Below are 23,185 nucleotides of genomic sequence, written 5' to 3'. Positions count from 1 at the left end.
ATTCATCCGTTTTGGAGTTGGGTAGTGACCCCAGTCACTGGGGAGACCACAACAAGGGCTAAGGCTTTGCAGCTTCGTATACACTATCTCAATTACTATTAAAAACTAGTTTTGAATAGAGATAGGCGGAAGATTGGAGTTCATTAAAGGACTCGAATCTCGGCATGCTATTCATCCTCAATCTATATCCATAATATTCCTTCTTTCCTACCATAGAATGTGACATCAAATGTGATGTGATGTTCAGGATTGTTGTTTTCACTCAGTGCGGAATTCCTGCATTAAATGGCCATGCGTTAACTTTTATCCTGCTCTGTCTCACTCAGCTATTAGGAGCTGTCAATACGACACACAAATCTAGTGTCCGGTGGGATATCCTTGGAGGCTTCACGCGTTCTGATGGTTCAGGTTCGCCTCAGAATGAGGTACTATCACGATGTGATCTTAGTACCTTATTGTACAATCCTGAAGCAGAAGATACAATAGCGAGTCAGACATACATACACGGGTTTTTAGGCACTACATCCGCAGTATGGGGGGTCTGCTCCGAGACATTTACTATGCGTTGTTTCCCAAGAGCTTCGAAGTGTCGTACGGAACTAGACCGGCTCGCTGCCAGTGGCCTCATGAAAACTATAAGTGGTATGCCGAGCTGAAAGATCCTACTGTCACTGTTTTCAGACTGTCTAGCCTGCATCCATCCACCGGTTGACCCTACACCTGACACTCGACTTCTGTCTGGCCATATTTGTTCCCATCACATTGTGGCTAGCTGAGAGTGTTGCTGTATGCATCCTCAATTCAACTCTGTCTCATTGCGAGATGTGATTGTTAGGCATGTCTGCGCATTGTGTCCGAGGCTGAGTTTGCTCGTGTGCCTAGATATAGGCTGAGCAAGGCTAGTATCCGATGCATGCATTCTAAATGCCCATACGTGAGATGTTTGCGATCAAGGCTTTCAATCGATACTATACACCCACAGAAGGTCTACGATATCGACATACAGGCATACAAAACTGTACTAGACAAAAAAGAATGGATATTTGAAGGCTCTTTGGACCTCGCTCAATTCACAATTCGCATCCTCCATCTTCCATCAAGTCCATCTCCTGAGTTTCCAATCAACAATCTTCTATAAAAGACACCTACACTATCAACTAATTCTTATCATGGCCAACGTCAAGATCATCGTGAAGAACGAGAGCGACAAGGTCCAACAGTTTCTCATCTTCAACGAGAAGCCAACGTACTCCGAGTCAGTCGGCAAGGCCTGGACCAACGTCTGGGGCCGCTCGCCCGGCACGGGAGCCAAGCACGGCACAACTCACTTCTCTATCGAGGAGCACTACTATGCCGTGTGCGGCATGACCCCCGAGTCTTTGCGTACCGATCTGATTATGAGAACGTCGGATTGGGACGAGGTGAAGCTAGGAACCAAGACGGGAAAGGGCACACTCGAGTGGCTGGATATTCAAGAGGGAGGTGCCGTCTTCGATAAGAACAAGATAGGAGAACTGGAAAAGGATGGTTCTTTCGGAATCGACACAGCCGCTTACGATTTGACCAAGTATGGTGAGCTCTCCTCTCTCTCTCTCTCCCCCTCCCCCTCTAGGTCGCTTCTGACCTCTGGTTGATCCACAATCGTATGGTGTGTATGCTGCTGAAACAAAATTTAGAGCACGCCTTCTGTGGCCTCGGTATGAAGAGTCCGACTCCAGACCAGGGCGAAGTCTTGCCAGTCTCCGTCTGGCGAGCCGAGCCGAACCAAAAGTATCAGATCACTCCCAAGAGGATCTATTACATCTCGACCGGGAAATTCGTTCCTGGAAGGGTCGTAGACTTTGCCCAACTTGGAAAGACCGCGACTATCGACTTCACTGGTAGGAAGCAAAACGTCGCTACGGTGATCTACAACAACGAACTTGACTTCCTTCCTGTGAAGTACAGCTTTGACGATAACATGGCCGACGAGAATCACTACTGCGGTAGCAGGCAAAAGTAAAACCCCCCGTCAAGTACCTATAGGGCAGACCTTCCCAGGGTAATTCGCCCAATAAGAGGCCACCAAACCGGACTCGGGCCCACTTATTCAACTCTTTCCCTTTTACCCACACCCACTTCTACCCACTTCCACCCAACCGTATTACTTTTTTCCCCTACCCATACCCACTTCTATATTCTACTTTTTTCTTTACTATATTTACTTATTACTTCTATTTTTAACTTCTATTTCTAACTTCTACTTCGATTATAGTATAATAAACTATTATAATTCTTATAATATAATACGACCTAAAAATATTAATATAAAATAGCTCAAAAAGGCTATAAAATAGTAAATTCGAACTCTTTACTTTAATATAAAGCTTTTATTTATTTTAATATCCTGCCTTTACTAACTACTCGGGCAGTTCTCGATATCGTACATATAATATTAAGATATAATATTAATAGATATTCTTACTATCTTAATAAACTATTTTTATAATTTTTCATCTTTCCTTCTTTTTAACTTTCCTATAAAGTCTTTATAATTAATAATTATTTAAATTATTAACTTAATTAGTATTTAAATTTATATAATAATTTATATAGAGTTTATTATAATTAGTCTATACCCGGGCCGGTCTTAAGTTTATTTTAGCTTAATAGAAATAAAAGCTCGTTAATTATATTACTTTTTTTTTAAAAAAAAATAGGGCTAGTTCGTTACTTTTTTTTCTTATTTTAAATCTTTTTAATAACTAATTTAGTACTTACGTTATTTAAATTAAACTTTATTACCTCGAGTTTAAGTATTATATAGCCCATTAGAAGCTCTATATTTATTAAAAATATCTTATTTAAGTACATAAATACTTTAATTAAATTATTAAATAATGAAAATAAGTATTATAAATAGATAAAATATAAGCTATTAGTAATAATTATTAAAAATAATACGTAATTAAATATTAGAATAAAGAATAGAATCTAAATTATATAATTAAAATGTGATAATATAAATAAAGCTAAATATTTTAAAAAATACTTTCTTAAGGATTAAAAAAACCTAAGAGTATTTTAAGATCCAAGTAGGGGTTTATTAATATTAATACTTATTAATAATATACTTTTTTACTTATTAATAATTAAGTTTAATTATATAACTAATTATGTAATAAAAATCTTATTTTTATATAAAATAATGCTCTAAGTTATTTAATTAAATTAACTTATTATAAGTTTATAAAATATAATATTTATATTATTTTATAGCCTTTTTTATTAAATTTAAACTTAATTAAGACTTATTAATATTAGATAAAAGATTATACTAAGGAAAAGTATAAGTATATTAAGTACTCTAAATATACTAAGTTATAACCCCCCGATAGAGCAATCTACCGGGGCCGTACCGTATATTACGTATTAAAAAAAACTAGGTATATTGCGCTTTATACTTAACTACTAAGTTAATGATCCGTGGTTGTGAACTTTGTAGGAGGGAAAGTTGAAAAGTTAGAAAATTTAAAAAAAAATAGTCTATCGAGATAGTAGGAGTATCTATTAATACTATGTATTAATATTATGTAATCGATATTAAGAACCGCCCGAGTAACTAATAAAGGTAGAATAAAAAAAAACAAATACTTAACTACTAATTAAAATAGTTCTTAACCTTCCCTTATTTATTTAAAAAGCGAAATATACTTATTCTAACGTATATAAGACCTCTTAGTACTAGCTTATATAAGTAACTAAATCTTATATCATATACTTCTTCTTATTAAAAGTTAAAGTATTACGGCAGTGGGCACTAGGGCCCTATGGGCCCTATAGCTCAGCCTTAGGCTACGAGGCTAAGCTCCTAGTAATTATATAACGAGCTAGACCGCTAGGCCTAAAGGGCTAGCCTATTAACTTCTACTTACTATTTTATTTTTTCCCTCTTTATATTAAGTTTTTAGTTAATTAAGTTAATATAATAGCGTTCTAACTTACTTTAAAATCCTTTTTATAATATTACTTAACGTTATTTAATTAACTATTTTTTAAAAATAGAACAATAGTATTTTAATTAATTAATTATTTATTATTTTAATTAGTTACTCTTATTAAAAAAGTATATAAAAAAGCTAAGTAATAGCTAACTAAATTAATTATATATAAGTAGTATAATTAATACTTCCTAAGTATATACCCTCTTTATTAAATATAATAATTAGAGGATATAGCTAAAGAGGCTAAGTCTCTTTTTATACTAACGGCTTTTAATAAAGTCGCTACTTCTATAAGTTTTAATAAAGTATTATAAGCTTTAATAAAGGCGCTAAGTTCTTAGTTATTAACCCTAAGGTTGCGCTATTTAACTAATTAATAGAGCGCTTTTTACTTTTTATTACTTAGGCTAATTACTTAGTATATCTTAATAACGTAGCTAACTAGCTTATTTTACTTATTTATATTTATAATAATATCCTTTTTAAAAAGAATACTAAGTAGTATATTAACCTCGACTTTATTTAAAAACTATATTTTAAAAATAATAAAAAAACTTTATTTAAATAGATCGAATAGTAGCTAAAAATACGTATTATTTAGTACTAATTAAAATAAGTCCTAGCCTCTATTATTAACTAGCTAAGTAATAGTACTAAGTACTTATATAGTGGTTTTTTTCTAGTTTTATAAGCGTAAAAGATCGACCTTAACGGGATTACGCTTTTAAAAGAAATTATATAATATAGTATACTTTTTAATTATATAATACGCGCAATATACCCTAAGTACGCGCTTAACGTAATATAGTAATTTTAATATAAAAACTACTATATAATTCGGGATAAGTAAGCTGCCCTGCGGTAGTGCTGGTTAAAAAGGTTAATAATAAAGGTCGGCCGTAATAATTAATTATAATAGTCGGCCGTAATAGTTAGAGGCGGCCTTCCTTAACCGCAAAGGTTCTAAACTTTAATAGTAACGTAGAGGTTTTTAAAAAAAGGGCTAAATAGGCTAATATTTACGTATTAAAGCTCGTAAAGATTCTTTCTATTTTTATCGTTTTTAATATTACCTAAAGCTACTCTTTATTTAAACTAAACAAATCTACTAAATAAATCTACTAAACAAACCTATTAATATATAAACTACTACCTAAATAGCTAGTTAGATAACTAGTTAAGAAGTTAGCTAGTTAAAATACTACTTTAATAAGAACCTACTCTCTTAGTATATAGTTAGTAATTAGTAGGCTAAAGATGCCCGTTAATAAGTCTACCCCTCTTAAGCTAGGCGCCCTTTTTAACTAGCTCGACGCTATAACTATTATAACTAACATAAGTATATTTAAAAAGTAGTAAAGTACTTTTTAATAATACGGAATCTGGCTAAGTAATAATACGAACGCTATAAATAACCGGGCTAATATAAATATTAAGATCTAATATATTAACACTAGCTTAGAAATTATGCTTTATAGAGTTAAAAATCCCTCTAATATAGGCTATATTATAGATATAAGAGAATATATAAGGGGCCCTTTAACCTTTAACAAAAAGGAGTATATAATACGGGATCTAGCTACTTACGTAAGTTAGTATTAAGAGGTTTTATATACGTTAAAATAGGTATAGCTCGCCCTCTAAACGGGTGGGGGAAGGTCGGGAGCTATTTTAATTAATAGTTAGGTATAGAGCGCAATATACTTAGTTTTCCTTAATACGTAATATACGATACGGCCCCGGCGGATTACTCCGTCGGGGGGGTACTAAGTACTTATATATAATAACTTATAAGAACTTTGACTTTATATATATTATTATTATAGAGCTCTATATTATAAAAAAAGCTCTTACCTAAGCTTATATTAGTAATACGGCTATAATTAAGAAATTAAAGTAATTAAAAAACGGCTCCTAAACTAGCTCTATTTAAAATACCGCTATTCTTAGTATATTAAAATAATAACTAGCGCGCTTAGAAATATAAAATAGTTATAAAACTACTTTAACCTCGTCCTATCCCGCTACTTATAGCTCTTAAAAAATACTTAACGTACTTATTTTTATAAATAATAATACTAGCTTTAAGTTTAATTATTAGTTTTAATATATTACGAAACGCTTAGAGAATATTAATTATAATATAAATAAGTACTACTTAAAATATATTATTAATAAAATTAAAAATAGTATTACGGAGTTTATATATTTAATACTAATTTCTAACGAGATTACTATAGCTAAGTAATTACTTTACGAGCTTAAGTTAGCTTATATTAGCCTAATTACTATAAATAACGCTAGTTATAAACTAGATATATTTATAATTATATTTAAAAACGTTTACTAAAAGCGCTTTATATTTACTAAGCTCGCGTATATTAATAAGCTTTTAAAGTCTTAATAAAAGTGCTATTTTTATAATAAGCTACTTATATATTTTCGTAACTAGGCTATATTAAAATACTTAAATAATATAGCTACTTTTTAGAAATATACTAAGTATATTATTTAGTTAGTTAACGTAATATAGCCCCCTTTTATAGAGGACTGCCCGGTTAAAGCTTTTAACTAGGCTTATTAGACCTCGGGTAGAAGTAATAAAAATAATAAAAATAGCAGAAATAATAGAGGTACTAGAAGTACTAAATAAAACTAAGGTCGTATTTTTATTTATAAAACGATTCCCAAAGCCCTATATTAAAAACTTAAGAATAGTAATACTTACTTCGTTTATAATAATACTAAATATATTTTTAAAGATTACTTTAAAAAGTTAAAAACTACCGTAGCTATAGTTAACGCTATTATAAACCTTATTAAAATAGAATCGGGTTTAAAAAACTAAAACCCTTAGTAAAAGTAAACTCCTAGCTAGGGGATATATATAAAAAGGATAGAAAATTAATAATTAATTTAGTAAACTTATAAGATTTTATAAGGGGCTAGCCCTTTAAAATAAAGCTTATATTAGTATTTAATAAATATAAAATTTACTTAAGAGCCTTACTTAATACGGGAGCTAATAAGTACGGATTTATAAATAACTATATAACCCCTTTATTATAATAATTCTATACGGCCCTATTTTATAAATTATAATACTTAATTTTTATTATTAAATTTAATAAAGAGCGATTAAACGATATTAACGTAGTATAAATTACTAACTTATATATTAATTAATAAGTCTTTTTAAAAGTACTCCTCTTTTAGCTTAATATAGGCTATTATAACTTAATCTTAGAATAAAAGTAATTTAAGTACTATAAAGTAAACCCTAATATTTATTATTAATAGTTAATATAACCTAAGGACTTATTATTATAAGAAACGCCCTTTATTATTATTAGGAATATTAAGGACTTATATACCCTAAAAGTTATTAATATATAATACTAAATTAATACCGATTATTAATAAGACTTATTTAAAATAGATATAACTTATTATAACTAAAAGCTTTAGTAGTAATAAATAAAGGGTATACTAATTAAAGTATTATTATACTTATTAAAAATAATAGTTTACTAAATATAATAGTTAAACGAGGTTAAAAATATAAAGAAAATAGAGCGCACCCTTAATAATATTAATATTACCTTAGTAAAGAGGGCTAAGTAATAAAAACTATACTTAATAATAATATAAATAAATATTATTTTTATTAGCACTCCTATTTTTAAAAAGAACTTTAAATAGAACGATATTAAGATAAGCTCTATATTACTTTATAAGCTTAACTATATTATAAAAAATAAGAAAGAAGAGGTAGACCCCTTATTTAATAATAACTAAGTTATTTATAATTTTATAATAACAAACTTATTAAAGTATTTATAGCCCTAAACCGACGTTTTTAATAAAGCGGCTAGTAATATACTAATATTTTATAAACTATATAATTATAAAATCGAGCTCTTAAATAGTAATAAAGAGAAGCTAACTTACTACCCTTTATATAAATAGTTAGTACCCGAGCTAGAGGTTATAAAAGCTTATTTATTAAAGTATTTATAAAAGGGATTTATCGAGCTAAGTAATACTCTTTTTATATTATTAACGCTATTTATAAAAAAGTACAATAATAATTTGCGTTTTTATATTAACTTTTATAAGCTTAATAAAATTATAAAAAAGGACCGCTACTTATTATTATTTATTAATAAAACCCTCGCATAGCTAAATAAAGTAAAAGTATTTATTAAACTAAATATTAAGTAGGCTTTTTATTATATTTACCTCGACTTAGTTTTTAAAAATTTAATAACGTTTAGAACCCGTTATAAGGTATATAAATATAAAATAATACCCTTTAAGCTCTATAACGGGCCTATTACATATTAATAATATATAAACGAAATATTAATAAAGTACCTAAATAATTTCTATATAGTATATATAAATAATATCCTAATTTTTTTTAACGACCCCCTCTAGTATTAAGAGTACGTTACTAAAGTACTAAACCGCTTATAAAAAGTAAACTTATAAGCGAATATTAAGAAGTACGAATTTAGTATTACTTTTATAAAGTACTTAGGCTTCGTAATTTTTATAAAAAATATATAGCTTAATAAAAAGAAAGTTTTTATAATTAAAAACTAAAAACTACTTATATTACTTAAGGGTATCTAATCTTTTCTTAGGTTTTATAACTTTTATAAGAGATTTATAAAAAATTATAATTACTTAACTAAATCCCTTACGAAATTAATAAATAAAAGAGTTCTTTTTAATTTTAATATTAACTATAAAACGGCTTTTAAAGCTATAAAACTAGTATTAATATTAGTACTAATCCTCTATTACTTTAAACTAGAGTTACTAACGCGGCTAAAAACCGATACTTTTAATTTAATATATACTAAAGTGCTATTATAATAATAAAAGAATAACGGGTTATAATACTTAATAACTTTTTATTTAAAAATAATAAGCGGCGCAGAGCTTAATTATATTATTTATAATAAAAAAATATTAATAATAATATTATATTTAAAGAAATAGCGCGCAGAGCTTATAAATTATAAATATAAGTTTAATATTATTATAAACTATTAGCTATTACTATTTTTTATAACTAAGCGCCTATTTAATTTATAATAAGCCTACTAAGTTAATATACTAACGGACTTTAATTTTTAAATTTATTACTACTTAAAGAAAGAGAACGTACTAACTAACGCCTTATTATAAAAAATAGAAAATATCCGTACTTAATAAATATTAAAAAAGGTTAATAAGACCTAAGTCCTCTTATTATTAAGACTACTATTCCTTAATATTATAGCGGAGCTATAGGTATTATTAAGTATTATAATTAGTTGATTATAGCTTATAATTAGCTCGCTCTTATTAAAAAACGAGCTCTAGGGGTACTTATTAATAAAAAAATTCTAAAGCTTAATAAAGACCTTATTATAGTATTTTTTATATTAATATAAGTATTAATAACTAAAGGGTACGAGCGCTAATTTATTTAAAACGACGGATTATTAATAATAAATAAGAAGCTTATAGTACTTAAAAAAGAGAACTTTTATATTATAATTATTTATAAAATTTATAAATAAAAGCTCTTTACTTACCTAGGGTATAATAAGGTTATAAAAATAATTAAATAGCGATATTATTAGCCGGGCTTAATAATAAATACTTATTAATATATATAGAACTATTATACTTATTATTAATTATAAAAGCTACGTAATAAGTCCTTAGGGGAGCTAAGGCTACTTTTAGTACCCGACTACTTATAATAATATATTTTTATTAACTTTATAATTATCTTTACTAATTAAAAAAGATTTAATAATATTTAGGTAATAATAAACTATTTAGGTAAGAAGGTAATATTTATTCCTTATTATAAAATTATTATAATAAAAAATATAAGCCGAATATTTTACGAACGGGTACTACTTATTTTTAGTTTATTAAAGATTATTATATTAAACTAAGGCCCCTAATTTATCTTTAATTTTTAAAAAGAGCTTTATAAGATCTACGGAGTTAAGCTATAACTATTAACAGCTAACTACCCCTAAATAGATAGCTAAATAAAAGTACTAAATTAGTATATTTTATAGTAATTAAAATTACTAATTAATTAATACTAAAATAACTAAAATAATATACTACCCGTAGTTAACTTTACTTATACTACTTAGCTTAGTAAAACTATAAAGCTATTATTATATAAAATAAAATTCGGTCGTTAACTACGGCTCTTTTTTAACTAGTCTAAATAAATTTACTAATTTAGCTTTATAAAAAAAAAGCTAAATTATACTAATATATAGTATATAGCCTAGGGAATATACGAGGCCTAAGAGACCGCTAAGGGTAATATAAAAGTTATTTAAGTATAATATAAGAAGTATACTAACTATTATTAATACCTAGACGATTTAAAACTAAGAAACCGGGTTTTTATTAATACTTTATATTAAAAGTCCGTTAATATAAATAAGTTATAATAGTTATAAACCGGGCTATAGCTTATTATTAATACTAAATAGGGGGGTATATAGATTATAAAACTATTAATAAATAGCTAGGTATACCTAGTTTTTTACCTAAATAAACTAAAAAAGGTTATTAACGATTTACTACTTAAGTAGAACTAAGACCTATTATTACTAATTATTAATAATAATAATAAACTAGAGTACGAGGTCTTAAAAGTTATTAAATTATGTTTATATAAAGGAAAATTATAATACTAAGCGGATTAATATTACGACCTAATATATATAACTAAGACTAGGGCCCGCCCCGTAAGCTTATAATAGCTACGGTATACTATATATATAAGAATACGGGAATATAAGGCGACTTTTATAAAATAAAAGAACTATAAATAAGTTATATATAAATAAGAAGTAGTAATTACGTAATAAGGTAATTATTATAATTACTCTAAGTAATTACTTATTAGTATTTACTAAGCGATTACTTAACGAATAAGAGTAATTACTAATAAAGGATATATTTATAAATAAACTTATATATAGTATAAACTTAAGCCGGGCTTAAAAATAGACTTTTTATAGCTTCTTTAGTAATTAACTTAGTATTAAATCTTATAATCGCTTTTAGTTATTTTTACTAAGAACCCCTTTTAATAAGATTATAATTAATTACTAAAGCCTTACTTATTTTACGATTTATAAATATAGTTTTAAAAAAGCTATTTATAACTACGATACTATTTACTTAATACTCGTAGCCTTAACTTTTATTAATATACTTATTATAACTAGCTAGCCGTAATACTTTAATTACTCTTATTTAATAAGTTTATTTTATAAAAAAACTAACTAAATAGTACGAATATATTAACCGTTAGTAATAATAATATTACGCAGCCTATTAAAGTAGTTATACTTATTATTTAATAGTTATATAATATAATATTTAAACTTAAAAATAAGAATAAATAACTTTATACTTAGTTTATAGCGCCCCGACCTCTTTTAGTACTTAGAGCTAAGTACCCTAAACCAGAACTTTATAATAGGTCCCCGAATACTTTCTAAAAATTCCTTACCTAAACTAGGGCCTATTTATATTATTATAGGACCTCTTTTATTATTAAAATAAATAAGGTTTACTACGTAGCTTTATTTTTTAAAAAGGATACCCTTACTTAGTTCGAACCCTTTATAAAAGACTACTTTAAGAACGAACGTAATATTTAGAATAAAAATACTAAGAAGATTTTCAATAACTATAATAAGTTCGAAAAAAGATTTAAGGAAACCTTTAGTAACCCTAATAAAAAACGAATTACTAAATAAAAGCTTATAACCCTTATATAAAAAGGGTTAGCTAATAAGTATATTTTTAAATTTAGATAAATTATTTCTAAGCTTAATTAGGGTAACGAAGTACTTATAATAGCCTTTTATCGCGGCCTAAAAAAAGAAGTTAAGGATAACCTCTTTTATTAAAACCGACCCAATAAACTTTATAATTATATCGATATAATTATTAAAATTAATAATTAACTTTACGAACGACGCTTTAAATAAAAAGGATAGAATACTTAGAATAACCGAGCTAAACTTAATAATAAATATAAGTATAAACTAACGACTATTATAATAGAGTATTATAGCGGATTAATAAATCTTAGTATTACTAAAAAAGAATAACCTTACTAAAAAAAGGACTTTAAATATTATAATTATAATAAATTAGGATATATAGCTAGAAACTACTAATAACCTAAGCATATTTAATACTAACCTATTTTAAAAAAACGAGCTAATATTATAAATAAAAAAACCCCCTATAAATAACTCTTATAAATAGCTTATTATAATAATAATTATCTTACTTACTAAAATAGTAAGGAATAAATAGGATAGTACTTAAAGTGACTTAAGGATAAGGGATGATTTAATATTATACTATTTATTAAAACCCTAGTAATAATAATAAAAAAAAAAAAGATATCCGCTTACTAACCTTATACTCTTAAAGAAAATAATATTAAATATATTACTACGCTCTTTTAAATTTATAAAAATATAAAAAAGAAAGCTAAGATAGACCCTATTATAAAAAATATACTTTATTTTTTTAAAAGACGAATTAAGTAAAAACACTTAGCTAATATAAAAGAGTAGCTCTTTAAATTTAAAAAAAAAGGACCTAATACTAAAGAAATTATAAGTAGCCTTGTTTATATAGTACGACGAAACTATATAAACTAGAAATAATTTATTAAGTTTAAAGAAGGACTCGATTTAGATAAAATCCTAATTAAGTCTATTTATATAATATAAAAAGTAAACGGTAATAGAAAATTTATTTATAAAGTTAAAAAATAACTCGAAGACCTCTTATATAAAAATAAGATTAAAGTAATTAAAAAACTAACTCTTAACTTTAGAATTATAAAAAAAAGAAAAATTAATTTTAACTTTAAAAAAGAAAATATTAAAATAGGAACTAGTTCTTCTTATTTTAATAAAATAGAATTATTTTATAATTTAGATAAACTTCGTAACGTTACCTAACGACGTACTTAAATAAAGATTAATTATAAAATACTACTTAATATTAATAATATTAACTTTAAAAAGGACGACGACGAACTACGGTATAAGTATATTTATCCGTTTAAAAATAACTAAACTATTTAGTTTTATAGAACTAAAGAACGTAAGAAAGTTATAATAACCCCCTATATAAATAAAGATTACTCTTTACTTAACCCTAAAGACCCCTTTTATAAAGAATTATTTTAAGTAAAATACTTAAATAATAAATACTTTTAGTACCTCGTATATAAATAAAATAGTTGCTTCTATTTACGAAAACGTAATAATAAGCTTATTAAGGATATTTATATAGAAAACTAACTACTTAGCTAGATATTACTAAGCTTTAATAATAATAATAGAGTAATATTCGGCCTAGACCTTAGCTTTTTTATAAAATACCTTAATAACGAATATATAGAATAGGAAGACTATAAGTACGACTAATACTAAGTTTACTATATTAAAAAAGCCGAGGCTTAGAGGGAATAATAAGAACTACGTAAATAAGGTACTTAATAAAAGAAACGTATATTAAAAAACTAAGAAAACTAATTATAAAAAAATAATAAAAAGCGAGAATAAAAGAAAAGTTCTTATATATAACTAGATAATATAATAACGTATACTTACGAGTTAACCTTAATATTTATAAACGAGGATTAAACGTTATTATTAATAATAGCGTATAAAAAAGTTATATCTTACTAAGAATAGTAAATAAACTTAACTTACTATAGGTATAAAAAGATAACCTATATTAACTATAAATAGTAAAAAAAGAACGAGTTAATTATAACTATATATATATTAATTAAGAAACCGTATACTTCTTAATATATATTAATAATTAATAAAAATAACTATAATACGATATTACGGAAATAGGAAATATTAATATTATTTTAAGAATTTCGTAGTTATAAAAGTATAACTTATAGATAGATTAGATTATTAGTTAGGTCCTTTAGGAAAATCTAGTTACTAAACGACTTAAAAAAAAGGGTTTAAATAGATTTTTAAGAACTTTTAAAAAACGAGAATAAATACGATATATAGCTTTTATTAAGACGGTAAAAAGCTTTAAGAAGTTTATAATTAGTACTAATAATTAGGGATCATAACGACTTTAAACTATACTTAAAGAGTATTAAATATATATAAAACTATTTATAGAACCTAAAAAAATAAGATTATTAGAATATAATAACTAGGATATAAAAATCGAGCTTAAAGAAGGGATATAACCTAAGTTCTATTTAATATACTTAATAAATTAAGAAGAATAAGAGTACTTTAACGAATATATTAATAAGAAATTTAAAAAAGGATATATTTAACTATCGAATTCTCTTATTAAATTCCCCTTATTCTTTATATTAAAAAAGGGCAGAAAATTAAGACCTATTATCGATTATAAAAGACTTAATAAAATTATAAAGAAAAATTACTACCCCTTATTACTTATTACTAAGCTTAGAGATTTATTTTATAGAGCTAACTAGTTTATTATTATAGATTTTAAAAAAGTATTTAATTAGATTCGGATTAAAAAAGGAGACGAGTAAAAAACGGTATTCTAAACTCGTAAAGGATTTTTTAAATATCTTATTATACCCTTCGGACTTACTAATACTCTAGTAACTTTTTAAATAATAGTTAATTACGTACTCTAGGAGTACGTCGATATTTTTATTATTATTTATATTAATAATATTCTTATCTTCTCCCCCGACCTTAAAATATATAAAAAATATATTTATATAGTATTTTAAAAATTTTAAAATATTAAGCTATATACCGAACCCTCTAAGTACGAGTTCTATATATAAAAAGTAGACTTTTTTAGATATACTATTATACTAAGATAAATCTATATATAAATATTAAAAATAGAAGTAGTTAGGGACTAGCTTATATTATAGAACGTTAAGGACGTATAAGGATTTTTAGAATTCGTTAATTTTTATTAATAATTTTTTAAGGACTATATTAGTATAATTAGACCCCTTAATAACTTAATATAAAAGGATACCCCTTTTATTTAGGATCTTAAGTATAAAAAAGTATTTATTAAAGTTAAGAATATAGTCGTTTCCGAACTAGTTATTATAATCCTAGACCCTTAAAAACTTTTTAAAATTAAAACCGATATTTTAAACTTTATTATAAGAGCGGTTTTAGGATAATAAGACGAATAAAAAAAGCTTTACTTATATTATTTCTATTTTAAAGCATTTTACGGAGTAGAATTAAATTAATAAATCTATAATAAAGAACTAATAATAATTATCGAAGTATTTTAAAAATAGAGATTATAGTTATCTAGAACTAAGTACGAAGTTATAGTTTATATAAATTATAAAAACTTCGTAAACTTTATAATAAATAAAAATCTAAATAAATAATAAGTTAGATAGAGCGAATTCCTATCTAAGTATAACTTCTAAATTATTTATTAAAAAGGTTTAAAAAATAGTAAAGTAAATACTCTTAATAAAAGACCTAACTACGAAGTTACGGTCCCTAAAAAAATATAAGTTATTTTTAAATAAGAGAAGGATAGTAGTTTTATATTAATTACGAAGCTCTTTATAATAGCTAAAAAGATTAATACTAGCTTAACTAAAAAAATAACCCCTAAGCTTATTATAGAAATTTATAATATACCGGTACATAGCTACTAAAGAATTATTAAAATATAAAAACGGATTTGTTAGTACTATAATAAATCCGCTATATACGCTAAAATTATAGAAATAATTAAGGACTACGCGACTTATAAAAAAAATAAGAATAGCCCGTATAAGCCTTATAATAAGCTATAATTATTATAACTATTAATAAAAATATAGTAATTAATTATATAAAACTTTATTATTAAACTACTAAAATCTAGAGAACTATTTATTAAAGTATAGTACGATAGTATCTTAGTTATAGTCGATCGACTTACTAAGTTTATATATTTTATTTTTTATAAAAAATTAAGTACTATAAAAGACCTAGTATATATATTTACTAAGGTTATACTTTTAAACTACGGTTTACTAAAAGAAATTATTTCTAATAGAGATAAGCTATTTATTTTAAAATTCTAAAAATCCCTAATTTCGTAACTTAGTATAGATTATAAACTATTGATATTATTTTATTTGCAAACCGATAGATAAATAAAAAAGATTAACTAGATCCTCGAAATATACTTTTATTATTATATAAACTACGACTAGGATAATTAAGTAGTACTTTTATTAATAACTTAATTCGTATATAATAATATAGTTAGTAAAAGTATAAAAGAATCTCTATTTTATTTTAATTACGGATTTTAGTTAATAGCGTATAAAGAAGTATAATAAGGATTATAAACTATAAAAACTATAATAAATATAAATAAACTTAAAAAGATTTATAAGTAAGCCTTATTAAACTTCAAGTTTATATAATAATATATAAAAAAGAATGCGAATAGATTAAGGATTAGAGGACTATTTTTAAAAGAGGGGAATAGTACTTATTTCCTTCGCTATAATATTAAAACGAAATAACTAAGTAATAAATTAGACTATAAAAAACTTAGACTTTTTAAGATTATTAAAAAGGTCTTATTAATTAATTACGAATTAAAATTACTAAATATAATACAATACTATCCCGTTTTTTATATTTTACTACTTAAACTTATATTAAGAGGTTTATATATAGAAAATTATATTATTATTAAACTAAACTAACTAGAGTACGAAGTTAAACGAATTATTAACTATAAAATTAAAAATAAAATACGAGAATTTCTTATTAAGTAGAAAAACTATAGATATAAAGAAAATATATAAGAACTTATTACGAACTTTTAGAACTTTTAGGAATCCCTTTTAAAATACTAAAATTAAAATTAAAACTAAAACTCCTAGCTATTATAATATCCTAGTTAATTACTCTAAAAGTATTATTAAATTATACCTCTCGCGTAATAGCTAACTTATTTTTATTAATAATATTAAGAGGATTAGGAATTATTTTTCCCTTTTTAAATACTATTTTTTTTTTTTAAAAACGATTTAACTTTAATAAAGACTAATTTATTTTAGCTTATATATAACGTAAGGCCTCTACCCGTTTTTAAAAAAAAAAGCTCTTTTACTTCTTTTTTACGTTTTAGCTTATTAGTTTTAAATAAAAAACGATTTATTATAAATATAATTAATATAAAAAATACTAATAAAAAAATAAAAAAAACCTACGATCGTATATAGTATTAGTAATTATATTATAAGAACGACTACGACGCGTATACTTATAATATTTTAATTTACTTTTTAATATTTTATATTTTCGCTTTAACGAATAATAAAATAAGTAAAGTATTATAATTTTAAATCCTCGCTCTTTAATTTTAAGAATAAGTTTTAGTTAACGATATATTAAAGATTTAGTAAATATTTTAATATTTTTAAAAAAATTACTTAACGAGCCCTAACCTAAGCTATAACGACTTATTTATAAGTTTATAAGGATAAGACCTTTAGAAAAAAGACTTAATATTACGACTTAATATATATAACTAAAACTAAGGCCCGCCCCGTAAGTTTATAATAGCTACGGTATATTATATATATAAAAATATAAAAATATAGGGTAACTTTTATAAAATAAAAGAATTATAAATAAGTTACGTATAAATAAAAAGTAGTAATTATATAATAAGGTAATTACTATAATTACTTTAAATAATCGCTTATTAATATTTATTAAGTAATTACTTAACGAATAAGAGTAATTACTAATAAAAGATATATTTATAAATAAACTTATATATAATATAGACTTAAGCCGGGCTTAAAAATAGACTTTTTATAACTTCTTTAATAATTAACTTAGTATTAGATCTTATAATCGCTTTTAACTATCTTTACTAAGAACCCTTTTTAATAAGACTACGATTAATTACTAAAGCCTTACTTACTTTATAACTTATAAATATAGCTTTAAAAAAGCTATTTATAACTATAATACTATTTACTTAGTACTCGTAGCCTTAACTTTTACTAACATACTTACTACGACTAGCTAGCCATAATAATTAAAAAGGGTATAATATAAACCTAATTTAGTATAATATAAAGAGCTTTAGGTATATATTAATAGTACTCTAAGCGTTTTATTATTAATACTTAATTATTAAAAACTTATTATAGAACTTAAATATATAAATAAAAGCCGCTATAGTTAGTAATTTATTATTATTAAGAGATAACAATAATACGATAGTAGTAATTATAACTATAAATTTATTAAAATAAGGGGTAATTTAGAGGTTTATTTTTTAATATTATAAATAGCGCCCTTTAATATAAAAGGGGGGGTAATATTATAATAATAAATATTAGGGCCCTATAGGCCCTATAGCTTAGCCTTAAGCTACGAAACTAAGCTCTTAATAATTACGTAACGAGCTAAACCGCTAAGCCTAAAGGGCTAGCCTATTAGCTTTTACTTACTATTCTATTTTTTCTTTTTTTATATTAAGTCTTTAGTTAATTAAGTTAATATAGTAGCGTTCTAACCTACTTCGAGATCCTTTTTATAATAAAAGAGCCCCTTATATATTCTTTTATATTTATAATATAGCCTATATTAAAAAATTTTTTAACTTTATAAATTATAATTTCTAAGCTAGTATTAATATACTAAATCTTAACGTCCGTATTAGCCCGGCTATTTATAATATTTATACTATTACTTAGCTAAATTCCGTATTATTAAAAAGTACTTTACTAATCCTTAAGTATACTTATATTAATTACGATAGCTATAGCGTCGAGCTAGCTAAGGGCGCCTAGCTTAAGAAAAGTAGACTTATTAATAAATATCTTTAGTTCTAACTTACTAATTACTAATTATATACTAAGAGTAAAGTAGGTTCTTATTAAAGTAGTAATTTATATATTAATAAGTTTATTTAGTAAATTTATTTAGTAAATTTATTTAGTATAAATAAAAAATAGCTTTAGGTAATATTAAAAGTAATAAGGATAAAAAAATTTTTTATAAGCTTTAGTATAATAAAAAAGTAGTAAATATTAGCCTATTTAGCCCTTTTTTTAAAAACCTCTACGTCGCTATTAAAGTTTAGAACCTCTATAGTTAAGGGCCGCTTTTAACTATTATAACTAACTATTATAGCTAATTATTATAGCTAACTTCTATTATTAACCTTTTTAATTAGCGCTACTACGTAAATATATTACTTAGCTTATTATTAATAAGTAGTAAAGTAGCTTACTTATCCTAAATTATATAGCGGTTTTTATATTAAAATTATTATATTACGTTAAGCGCGTACTTAGGGTATATTATATATATTATATAGTTAAAAAGTATACTATATTATATAATTTCTTTTAAAAGGGTAATCCTATTAAAGTCGATCTTTTATGCTTATAAAGCCGGAAAAAAAAACCACTATATACTAAGTTATAAATATAAGTTAATAAAATATAAAAAATAATACTTAATAACTACTTATTTGAATTATTTTTTATAATACTAAAGCGTTATTAATTAGTAATTAAAGCTAATGAAATATATATTAAATACTAATATCTTTATATAAATCTAATTAATCCGAATGTTCGTTAATTATGTTAGCTATTGTGCCTAAACTACGCTATTAGTGATTAGGCCCCTGTCTGTGGAGCAGTACAAGGCCAGGGGTTAAACTTACCCCTAACACCACAGTAGGGTTATATTGGTACATGGTTGGGCCTCTTGAAGAGAGGGATGATCTCATATCTATCAAGAAGTTCATCAAGGAGAGTCATGACTGGCTAGGGTCGACCGTGGGGTTGTGGGCTTGGTAGGACTGACAAATTGACAATGAGATTGGCTAGTAGTGTCTAATGATAGCTGAAACAGGAAACAGAAGCAGCTCTTAATTCAACCTTACTTGCACATTTCTCGCAATAGGGGGAAACGCCAGTGATAATAATGAGAAGGGACTCGGGAGTAGGGTAGGTGTGCCTCGGTGAACATTCGGTGATTTACAGCGTGGGTAGTCTCACCCGTGGGTTGGAACGACAACACTGCTATGAGTGGAGGACGATGGGACAGCCTAGTAGAACCGCGCCAAAGACCTCTCTGGTACTGCAGTACACGCGATATCGAACCATATTTCGAAATTTTCTTTCACACCCTTCGTTAGCCGCTGTTTGTCCCGCCGACGTTGAAGCTACCAAGTCTACTCCATAGTTGGCCAGAGCCTAGGTATAAGTCGGCAGACGCTATTCGAGGGACCGGGGGGTGGACAGTCATAGTCTGAGATAACGCCAAAACGTTTAGGCCCTTGGTGAGTCCCCTATCTGTGGATCTGGGAACGGGTACGATCTGCTCCGCAACACCAGAGATAAGTGAAAAAAGCACGGACGAACGGGGGGATCCATCGGAGACTTGAGGAAGCACGATCAAAGGCTAAAAAAAGGGAAGAAGATGATTGGTGTAGCATTTCTCCAGAGGCTTGGATCAGGAAGAAAACGACGAGCAGATGAATGAAAAAGACTCATTGCCCAAAGGTCAAGAGTCGAGACCTCGGCGAAGCTCCGGCCAGATGATGGATCGTGGCAAACCGGTGAGTATCACCTGTCTCCAGCCAAGTGGGCTCATTGAGGGTTTTTGCCTCGTCTTCCGTGTTCTTGTCAGCTTGAGAGTCTCAAGTGCTCTCGTGAGAACTGAGCATCCCACGCCGGCGATGCAGACAATGCCGAATGGGGCAGTTGAGCGAGAGCAGAGGTATTCCGCTTGGGTCAAACCCTGTGAACCACTTATTGCCTTTTGCTCTGTGGGATCATGTTCAACCCGCCAAGTCTCATCACTTGAACATATGATACTCAACTCGTGAATGATGATCCAACGTCTTCCCGAAAAGGTGTGCGATGCTGTCATCGGTGTGCGCGGTGACGATGACCGACGTACTGTACCTGCCAATACCTCCCATCTGCATGTGGTGTAAGCCGCGACCGAGTATTCGGGGCACCAAGCTGGACCGATCTGCTCCTTCGACTCCTAGACGCATCGCTAGCAGGCTGAGGAGGTGTCACAAGTCAACCGTCGTCGGGAATTTGTCGTCGCCGCGACGTCGCCCAACCCATGCTTCTCTGGCGAGTCAGGTTTCCCGACCTCTCTAGGTCGTCGATTTGGGGGTCCATGACCAGCTCTAGCAGCAGCAGGACGCTTAGAAGCGGCCAGGCGAGGGACTTCGCAGACTTGGTACTGGTAGGGTGACATTTGGACGCGGTTGCTGGAGGGATCGGATCCCAGGTTGCAGCTCTGGGATGGGGGTTTTGCGAGTTTGGTCTGGATGCAGCGGCCGGGTTGCGGGAGGGGAATAGGAAGAGTGGGATGGGGGCGGACTGTGGGATTGCTGGCCGAGAGGAGCGGGGTTCTCCATGCGCCCTCACAAGTTGACCGAGAGTTGCGCCGTCTAATTGGAGCCGTGGGCGCTCGCCGGCAGGTTGTACTCTTCCCAAGGACCTGTCCATCCCAAACACCTGTCGTTCCTCCTTGGCCCGGCTTGTCGATAATGGGAAACCCGGACGTCGTAGCTGCCACGGCATCTTGCAGTAGCAGAAAGCAGCCGTCCTATTAGTAAGGGGGGTTGACGCAGTACCTACAGGTATTGGACCAGGTATTCCGCCGTATTAGTGAAATTCTTCTGGAGGGAACCCATGCTTCTTGCTTAACCCCGATGACTTTGTGCATGGAGCGCCGATTTCGAAGCAAATCAGAGAGGCCAATTGAGCCAGTTGCACGACCAGAAGGGAAAGGGTTCGGACAAGGTTCAGGAACCGTTGTGATCTGCGGGGGGTCTGGTCCACGGTCCATGTCGGACCTGGGGGAGAAAGGAAACGAAGAATTGCTTTTTCCTCCCTCTTCTCGCGGGCCGCTACACAGGCACGCACCGTGGGCTGGCTGAATCTACTGGTCTGACGCAATGGCGTCGGAGATGAGGTGGGGTGTCGAAGCTGAGGACTGCTGTTGTGAAGCTGAAGTAGCGTATTCGAACGAATAGTTAGGCTCAAGGTGTTGTTTGAGCATGAGCATTCGGCGGGATTGAGGGGTTCAGCTGAGAGGATCAAATCCACAACTGCCGTGAATGCCGCTGTCTGCAGACGTGTCATTGTCGAAGACCATCTTCAAGAACCTGTTCCATGACCTGACGTGTAGACCCGATTGAGCATACGGATGCTCAAAAGCGCGGTTGTCGTAAAACCCCCGCGGGGGTTGACAATGGTGAATCGTGATGGCCTTTTTTTCCTCTTCGTGTCTTTCAATCAGCAAGTCGATGCGCATGCCGAGGCCAGCCGCTGTTATGCTGCTCCAGGCAATTGGGCGCTCATGTGCGTGTGTTGGTACAGTATCTGTGGGAGAGACGCCCGTCAGCGTTGCTTCCCGTGTGGTGGTGAGAGTTGATATATGAGAGGTGACGGGCGAGGTAGCAGCAGACCCCAAGTTGAGGTGAGGTGAGGTGAGGTACGTAGTAAAGGGCACGGAGAAGTGGCCGATGCACCCATCCATCCATGATCACCATCCCTTGCCTACCTCACAAAGCAACCTGGAAGCCAGGGCACCTCGTCGTCTTACATCATTTCCATCATGGTTTGATTTGGGAGGGGGCACAGAGTGGCAGAGGGTGAGAAGTTAGAACCGAAAGGGGAAATGGGAAACAAACGTGACTGCTTCACGAGTTACACAAGATGTAAGCGACTTCCCCAGTCGTTCCCTAAAGGTCATGGTCTAATGCAGGTTTTCCGTGCCTTGTCTTCCCATCTTGTCTGTCTATGGACTCAGAGAGAGGCTAGCAATGCCGTGTTCATATTCAGGGTACGGATACGCCTGCTTTTGATCCAAGGCCAAGGAGTTATTCTCTGGGGTTCTGTAGTCGCTGGCAACCAGCTAAAGCAAGAAGAAAGCAGGCATCTCGGCTACCACGCGAACTACTAAGGAGTAAAGTACCGGAGAACCGCCCAGAGTTTGAGACCCCCACGCTCCCTATTCAACTAGTCTTATGCACGTCGCCCGAAACGGCACTTTGAACCTTTTTCCTTCTGCAGTCTAGCTTCCAGCTCCGGCCGGTTCCTCTTCGTG

At 29.0% G+C, this 23,185-nt stretch overlaps 3 protein-coding genes across 3 annotated transcripts; 2 read left to right on the top strand and 1 right to left on the bottom strand.

The window, feature by feature from the left end:
* Nucleotides 1-239: 239 nt before the first annotated feature.
* CABS01_08737 (uncharacterized protein) lies at nt 240-656 on the top strand (the record flags this gene model as incomplete). Its single annotated transcript, XM_060542095.1, has 1 exon — nt 240-656. The coding sequence occupies one exon, from the start codon at nt 240-242 to the stop codon at nt 654-656; it is 417 nt and encodes a 138-aa protein (XP_060400985.1).
* A 513-nt stretch (nt 657-1,169) lies between these two features.
* On the top strand, nt 1,170-2,002 carry CABS01_08736 (uncharacterized protein; the record flags this gene model as incomplete). The annotated part of the gene is made up of 2 exons (XM_060542094.1): nt 1,170-1,572; nt 1,677-2,002. The coding sequence occupies 2 exons, from the start codon at nt 1,170-1,172 to the stop codon at nt 2,000-2,002; spliced, it is 729 nt and encodes a 242-aa protein (XP_060400984.1).
* A 19,139-nt stretch (nt 2,003-21,141) lies between these two features.
* Nucleotides 21,142-21,654, bottom strand: CABS01_08735 (uncharacterized protein; the record flags this gene model as incomplete). The annotated part of the gene is made up of 1 exon (XM_060542093.1): nt 21,142-21,654. The coding sequence occupies one exon, from the start codon at nt 21,652-21,654 to the stop codon at nt 21,142-21,144; it is 513 nt and encodes a 170-aa protein (XP_060400983.1).
* Between the last annotated feature and the right edge of the window lie 1,531 nt (nt 21,655-23,185).

Source organism: Colletotrichum abscissum, assembly GCF_030869225.1.
Source record: "Colletotrichum abscissum strain IMI 504890 chromosome Unknown Scaffold_20.1, whole genome shotgun sequence".
In the NCBI taxonomy this organism is placed as follows: domain Eukaryota; kingdom Fungi; phylum Ascomycota; class Sordariomycetes; order Glomerellales; family Glomerellaceae; genus Colletotrichum; species Colletotrichum abscissum.
This window is presented reverse-complemented; position numbering and strand designations above follow the sequence as displayed.